General features: G+C 38.1%; 1 protein-coding gene across 2 annotated transcripts; it reads left to right on the forward strand.

Annotated features, from left to right (window-relative positions):
- The first annotated feature begins 2,060 nt into the window (after positions 1-2,060).
- Positions 2,061-6,606, forward strand: LOC131158035 (putative pentatricopeptide repeat-containing protein At3g01580). Of its 2 annotated transcripts, none has more exons than XM_058112587.1 (2): positions 2,061-2,838; positions 3,083-6,606. In XM_058112587.1, the coding sequence occupies exon 2, from the start codon at positions 3,176-3,178 to the stop codon at positions 5,819-5,821; it is 2,646 nt and encodes an 881-aa protein (XP_057968570.1). In that variant the 5' UTR covers positions 2,061-2,838; positions 3,083-3,175; the 3' UTR covers positions 5,822-6,606. The 2 variants fall into 2 exon arrangements, with proteins under 2 accessions (XP_057968570.1, XP_057968569.1); XM_058112586.1 differs by having other exon boundaries at positions 2,064-2,860.
- The last annotated feature ends 1,727 nt before the right edge of the window (positions 6,607-8,333 follow it).

Genomic DNA, 8,333 nt, shown 5'->3' on the forward strand with positions numbered 1-8,333 from the left:
TCAACAATCTCATATTTCCACAGAAGTAACACCAGAAGTGTTTCCGGTATCGGAAAATTATGAGTTCTCATTAAAATTTTGAAATATGCGAAGAATAAATGAAGTTGTTGTTGACAATGTGTTTGCATATGCGATTGCTTCAGAAATTATTAATGATAATAAGCCTGAACCTCAAACTATAGAAGAATGTCAATATCGAAATGATTGACCAAAATGGATTAAAGCAATCTAGACGAATGTGGTATAATCGTCTAAGTATATATTTGTTGAAAATTGGATATGAAAATAATCTTATCTGTCCTTGTGTTTTTATTAAGAAGATAAATTTTGGATTTGTTATAGTCGCAATTTATGTTGATGACATAAACACATGGGAACTCCAGAAGAGATCTCAACGACTGCTGACTATTTAATAAAAGAATTTGAAATGAAGGATCTTAGGAAGACAAAATTTTGACTTAATTTTCAAGTTAAACATTTAACAAGTGGAATTCTTATTCATCAATCATTTTATATATAAAAAATCTTGAAACAATTTTATATGGATAAATCTCATCCATTAAGCTCACCGATGGTTGTTTGTTCACTTAATGTGAAAAAAGGATTTTTTGTCTTAGAGAAGATGATGAAGAAATTCTTGGTCTTGAAATACCCTACCTTAGTGCAATAGGTGCACTCTTGTATCTTGCAAATTGCACTAGACTAGATTGCGGTAAATTTTCTGGTAAGGTTTAGTTCTACACCAATTCAAAGACATTGGGATGGAGTAAAACATGTCCTTCGTTATCTCCACGGCACATTTGATATGAGTTTGTTTTACCCAAAGGGAGTAAAATCAGAGTTGAAAGGATATGCTGATACTAGATATCTTTTTGATCCTTATAAAGCTCAATCACAAACATGCTATATCTTTACATGTGGTAATACTGCTATCTCATGGCGATCTGTAAAGCAAACGATCACCACTATCTTTTCAAACCATTCAGAAATATTGGCAGTTCACGAAACAAGTCGTGAATGTGTATGGTTAAGAACTATAATCTAACACATTAAAAGGATAAGTGAATTATCACTGGAGAATGACACACCAACAATATTATACGAGGACAATGCAGCATGTATTACACAAATCAAATGTGGGTACATAAAAGGTAATAGAAGTAAACATATTTCACCAAAGTTCTTTTACATTCATGAACTTCTAAATAAAGGAGATGTTGACATTTGCAAAATTCGTTCAAGTGACAACTCAACAGATCTATTCACAAAAGCATTGCCAACTTCAGTTTTCAAGAAGCATGTACATAACATTGGAATGTGACAACTTAACGACATTTCTTAATTGATTGTATTTTTAGGGGAAGTATGAATATTGTACTTTTTTTTTTTTTCCTTCATTAAGGTTTTGTCCCACAAGGTTTTCCTTAACGAAAGTTTTAACGAAGCATATTCATAGTATATAGTCATCCAAGAGGAAGTATTGTAATATATAGATATATATATATATATATATATATATATATTTATGTAGATGACTATTTAGATAATATGTTATAATCTTTGGTATGCCCACATAATGGTTTATTATGTGGTTAACCTTTGGGATATCAATGTATTTGCCTATATAAGAACATTATTTAGAACAAAATGAGATATTAAGATGATTAGCAACATCTAGTTCCTGAAAAATTAGACTATTGAATTTTTATAATTTTAATTTTTTTCTTTTTATTTCATTTACAACATATTTAATAATTTTAAATTTATTAAAAAAATTGTTTATATCCTCATAAAATTTGCAATCGGGCATAACATTTCTGTTTCCTTTGAAACTTGCAAGTACCCACACTTTCTCTTTTCATCTCCTTACGGGTGACAAAACGGGTCAAAACTCAACGAGTGACCCGTGATTCGTTCGTTTGAAACGGATTCTAGTTTATGTAAGTCAACCTGTTTATAAACGAGTCAATCTAGATTCGGGTCGGGTCACTCGCATTTATTTTTATTTATTTATTTTTTCAATAACCCAGTACTAGCCATTACCCATTTAACCCACGCACTAACCGGCGACTCGGCGAGAGAAAATCCCTAGGCCTTTTCCTCCTGTCCTCCTCCTCCTGCGGCGCGGCTGCCTCCTCTGGGTTCTCCTCCTCGAGTGACCGAGTCGTCGTCTCCTCCTCATTTCCTCCTGCGCCGCAGCTGCCTCCTCTGGGTACTCCTCCTGCTGCTCCTCGAGTGACCGAGTCGTCGTCTCTATGCGCCGGACATTTCATCAATTTAATGGAGCTTAAACAAAAATTCCACAAGACAAAAGCAAAACCATATATTTGAAAAAATAGAGTTTTTTCAATATGTTCAGCAACAGTTCCAAAATACTGCAGCAAAAGTAAAATTTGAGTTTTTTTTTAAAAAATATTCAGCAACATGTCCAAAAATAGTAGCAGTACAATTCTTCCTTCAAAATTTTAAAATAAATGAATTATATTTTTTAAACGGATAACCCGTGACCCGTTTAATTCCGGTCCGTTTACGACCCGTCCGGACTTGGCCAGTGAACCCGTTTTGCCACCCCTACACCTCCCTCTCTTGGCTCTACTTCGTTGAGCTCTGGTGGTGCCTAAGCTCCATTCCCGCGTGAACTCCTTCAATGCCCGGCTAACTGAGCTCGTCGATGGCGGCGAGGCAATAATGTAGCTGAGAGTGGAGGAGAGCCGTGCCGCCCAAAGAGGAGCTTGGGTCGCTTCCCTTTTCCAGAGCTGCCGCCCAGCAGCCGGACCCTTCAATTTATCCCTCCGCGGGTCGTCTCCGGCGACACAGGCGCCGTCTATCTCGCAGCTGGTACATATGTTTGCCTCAGTGAGTAAGTGCTTGTGCAAGCTATATATATATATATATATATATTGTAATGAATTACAAAATTCCTAAAAGAATGTTACAGACTTCATAATTGCGCGGAGAGAGATAAATTAAACGAGTCCAATTGCTCTCTTTCATTCTCTGTAGCTGTAGCTGTAGGTTAGCTTTTGTTTTTGTTTCATGATGACATGAACCATTGCGTAGATAATTTTAGTTGTTTTAACAGGGTTTCTGAAATTGATGCAAGACATTCTTGCTGCTGGGTCAGAAGTGAAGCTTCGGTTTCAGTTTAATGTAGTATGCTAGCCTTTCTCCAATAATGCGTAGCTCACCATCTGCATTTCGGAGTCTGTCATTGCCCATCTACCCTGTACAAAGGAATAGATCAGTTCTGCTTTTCATTTACTCGCGTTCCTTGCATTCTGCTGCTCTCAGCACCGTTCAATCAGACCCAGAAACTGATGGGACAGTAATCCATCCTAGAAATCCTCCATCTTGTAAAATACCCAGGGAATTATTGCCAGGTGCAGCAAACAAAATCCGGAAGGATCAGGTCGTGTTGGGTACGGGAGGAGGGACAATTTCAGAACAAAATGATAAGTTAAGGAGGTTTTCTGGGGTGCTGCATATTTGTGCTCTGTATGGATGCTTGAATGAGGGGAAGGCTATTCATGGGCAGGTGATCAAAGATGGAATTGTCCCAGATTTGCATTTGTGGAATTCGTTGGTGAATGTTTATGCCAAATGTGAGACTTTAAAGTGTGCACAGCAAGTGTTTGAAAAAATGCCTGAACGAGATGTTGCATCATGGACTATATTAATAACAGGGTTCGTTGCTGCAGGATATAGCACTTCTGGTATTAAATTGTTCTGTGAAATGAAGAAGGAAGGTATTAGACCGAATGAATGTACATTTACTACTATTCTGAAAGCTTGTTCCATGAGTTTTGATTTAGGACTTGGGAATCAGCTCCATGCCCAAGTAATTAAAATTGGGGCCTTTTTGGATGTATTTGTTGGTTCTGCTCTTGTTGGTGTTTATTCAAAACATGGTGAAATGGAACTTGCTGATAGAGTGTTTTCCTGCATGCCTATCAAGAATGCTGTGTCATGGAATGCTTTGCTTAACGGATATGCTCAGATGGGTCAAGGGGAACAGGTTCTGAAACATTTTTCCAGAATAACGCAATCAGAAATGAAGTTTAGCGAGTTCAATTTATCTATAGTTCTCAAGGGCTGTGCAGACTTGGGCTATTTAAAAGAAGGTCAGGCAGTGCATTCTCTAGTAATCAAGATTAGTTTTGAGAGTTTGAGTTGCAGTCTTCTTGATATGTACTCCAAATGTGGACTGGTAGATGATGCACTCAGAGTCTTTGGGAGCATCAATGAGCCCAACGTGGTGGCCTGGACTACAATGATTAGTTGCCTCAATCAGCATGGCTGGAACCTAGAAGCTGCCTGTTTATTTTGCCAGATGAGGCATGCAGGTGTGAGACCAAATCAATTTACCCTTGCTAGTATTGCTAGTGTTGCTGCTACCTTTGGGGGCCAGCATTACTGTGAAAGCATCCATGCTTGTGCTTGCAAATCTGGTTCTGAATCTGATCTTTTTCTCTGCAATGCGATTATAACAATGTACATGAAAATTGGATCTGTTCCAAATGGATGGCAAGCATTTAAGTCAATTAGAGACCCAGATTTAACTTCATGGAATGCCCTTTTATCTGGATTTAATGAAAATGGAACTTGTGAGCATGGGATGAGTATCTTCCGCCAGATGCTTGGTGAAGGTTTTACACCAGATGCGTACACTTTTGTCGGGATTCTAGGATCTTGTTCTAGTGACTCAAATATAAGCTTTGGGAAACAGGTTCATGCCCATGTTTTCAAGAATAGCCTTGATAATAATGTTTTCGTAGGAACAGCTCTCATTGATATGTATGCCAAAAGCAGGTGTTTAGAAGAGGCAAATGTAATTTTCAATCGATTGAGTGAAAGAGACATCTATAGTTGGACAGCAATCATTGCTGGATATGCACAGGCTGTTCAAGGGGACAAGGCTATTAAGTGTTTCAGTCAGATGCATCGAGAAGGTATGAAGCCCAACGAGTTCACTGTCTCGAGCTGTTTAAGTGGCTGTGCAAGTTTAGCAACCCTAAAAAATGGGCAGCAGATTCATTCCTTCGCAACAAAGGCTGGACTGTCAAGTTATACATATGTTGCTAGTGCACTTGTTGATATGTACTGGAAATGTCGCTGCATTGAAGATGCTGAGACTGTTTTTAAGGGCATGGTTTCACGGAGCATAGTGTTGTGGAACACAATCATATGCGGTTACTCACAGCATGGACAGGGAGAGAAGGCTCTTGAAGCCTTTAGGATTATGATAGATGAAGGCACCACACCTGATGAGATCACCTTCATAGGTGTTCTTTCCGCATGCAGCCACATGGGTTTGATTGAAGAAGGGAAAAAACAGTTCAATTCAATGAGCGATTTCTATGGGATCACTCCATCTATTGAACACTATGCCTGCTTTGTAAATATCCTTTGTCGGGCTGGCAAATTTAAAGAAGTTGAAAGCTTAATTGAGGAGCTGAAGCTAACCCATAATTCCTTGATCTGGGAGACTGTCCTCTGGGCTTGTAAAATGCATGAAAATGTAGAACTTGGTAATAGAGCTGCAAGGAAACTTTTTGAGCTTGAACCTAAAGCGGACTACAATTATATAATGTTATCTGACATTTTTGCAGCCAAAGGTAGGTGGGATGATGTTTCCAAAATTAGAGCACTGATGTCTGACCAGGGAATTAAAAAGGAACCTTGCTGTAGCTGGGTTGAGGTTGATGCTCAAGCCCATTCGTTCTTTGCTCAAGATGACTCTCATCCAAAGAATAATGGAATCCGTCTACAGTTAGAGCAGCTGAGTCGACAAATGAGGAGTGAGAAGTGGCTCTGGGATTAAGCCCTACGTGCGGGCTATACATGTTTTTGGGGGAAGTCCAGTTGAACAAATGAAGCAGCAAAATTTGTTGGCGACATGCTGCACAAGCCACAGCACAAATATGAGAAGCCCTAACAAATTATGCTCAAACCTTTGATTGAAGACCATGCTGAGAACTTTTTATTGCTCTCTAGCTTTCTAATGCCATTGCCTACTAAATCCCTGTACTGTTATTGAATTTATGCAATCAAAATGTTTGTGGGCAGGAAAATGTAAGTGAGAGTTATCTGAGTACAAGCCCCTCCTGGGAGCCACATAAGAAATTAAGACACTTGCAGGATAGGCGAGCAAGGTAGGAAACTGGCTGGACACAGGATCTTTGCTCTATGATCTCATCCAGGAGGCAAAGAAAAGCAGGCCTAGCTTCACCATAGCAAGCATCTGGTGGTTGTGGATGGCCTGACCCAGCAAGAACTCCCATTAGCCTCATCTTGCCTGTTGACAAGCCCATCTTGTTCTCTGAATTATGCTGTAATTGGATTCTTTGTTTTTATTATTATTTTTTTTTCAGAAACCCAGACCCGAGGAACTATCAAGCCCCAGCCAGGGGTGGGTTAGGATTCTTTGGTCTACCAGCTGAATATATGCAAATCAAATAATAATGTGTTTGCTTGCTAATTATACATTTTCATTCCCCTCCAGGAACTATCAAGCCCCCGGGCAGGGGTGGGTTAGGATTCTTTGGTCTACCAGTTGAATATATGTAAACAAATAATAAAGCTTACATGGTGTGTTTGCTTGCTAATTATACATTTTCATTCCCCATTCATGGGACAGCTTATATCCAATACCAAATTTTGTAACTAGCATGTGAACGTTTCTATTTGTTGTTGTTTTGGTCCTTAAACTACAAAATTTTGCCATCAATAATCTCATGTCATAGTTGCTCTCTATTTCAATTAGAACATCGCTTGATTTTGTTATTAGTTGGTGCTTTTTGGTAAAAACTGCACAATTGGTTCTCACTTTTCTGATGAGTAACATTGTCCTATTGCTACTTGCTCATTGAGCATTCAACAAATATTACCAAGTGAAGTCTCAAGATCACCGCCTAACAAAAGTCTCAACAACACTAGCTTTGGCAACAAAAGTGACAATTTGTTAGTGTGAATTTCATGTTTATAAAATTGCACACTTGGTTCACTTTTTTGATGAATAACATGCTTCCATTGCTAAGCAAGGCTAGAGAATCATGTAGACCTCACAGATTGTTGAAGCAAAATATTTTTCGAACTCCTTTTAGTTGGCTAAGTGCCAATCTAATGGTTCTTGTTTTCAGGAAGTCTGACCAGATGTAGAAAAAATTCATGACGTTTTTTGTTAGGTTGTGGGGAATGGGGAGACCACTGATTTTCGGAAAGGTCCCTTAGATCCCAAACAACACAAATTTTGGGCTTAACTTCCAACAGCCATGTGGTATGAGAGCTAACGCAAGGTTCTTCATTTCATCTTTAAATTTTGGCTAGTTTTCTCTTCTTAAATGAAATCTCTAATGCAATGTCTGGTATGCAGGAATGAAATGGAATGGAATGGCCATTCCAACATTTTAATTCCATTCTCATGTTTGGTTATATTTTTAAAGTGGGGATATCCATTCCTTTGGAATGCTCATTCCCACTAAAAGTGAGAATAGTGACTCCATCCAAATATGAAAGGAATGCTTATTCTCTCCTAAAGTGGGAATTAAATTGGAGATGCTCCCTGACTCCCCCCCCCCCCCACCTCTTCTTGATGCACTCGTTTGATCTCTCTCATTATAGCTCGTTGAATCTGCAGTTGAGGTCAAAATCACAGTAGAGACTTTAATGATGGGGAAACCAAATCAAAGCTAAGGCTTAGTCTTGTTCACTCCAAATTGGAGCTTGGGTAAGTTGTTCTTCATTCAATCCTCTGATTCCTTTTTTTTTTTCTTTTTTTTCCCCCCATTTTTGATAAAATTTGTTTAATCTATGTTTTTTATTTCATTTTAAGCTATAATTAGAGTTTTTGTTGTAGCTATAATCTGAAACTTTCTGATTCTTTTTTCCATAGATTCTAATTTATGATAAAATTTCTGGTTTTGTTTGTAGTCTTGTAGAGATATTTGGTCAATTTCTTCTCTTGGATGGAGGTGTTTCGGCCAAATTTGATCTCTTTGAGCTCTCTAGGGATGATTGTGTGCCATGAGTTGGGGAGAAGGTTAGCTTCCTAAAATTATTCTGATTTCAGTTTTATTTTTTTTATTGAGAAATTTCAGGAGAATAGATTATATACATCTTATGTGGCCATGAATCTCTTGTTTATGAGAAGTAGCTTGCTATTTTGTAATCTTGGTTTTCTGATTTTCTAGTTTGTTCTTTTTATACAAAACCCAATTCAAAAAAATGATTGACACGTCAATAATCAATTTAATCATCATGGTTTTGTTATGGCATGGTTGTTTTATAATGTCCATGATATTCACCTGGATAGAATGAATTGAAAGAGATGGAGA

This window comes from Malania oleifera, chromosome 6, assembly GCF_029873635.1.
Source record: "Malania oleifera isolate guangnan ecotype guangnan chromosome 6, ASM2987363v1, whole genome shotgun sequence".
Classification (NCBI taxonomy): domain Eukaryota; kingdom Viridiplantae; phylum Streptophyta; class Magnoliopsida; order Santalales; family Ximeniaceae; genus Malania; species Malania oleifera.

Excerpts from the sequence above, each read along its gene's own strand:
- LOC131158035 (XM_058112587.1), top strand. The coding sequence starts at position 3,176 with ATGCGTAGCTCACCATCTGCATTTCGGAGTCTGTCATTGCCCATCTAC.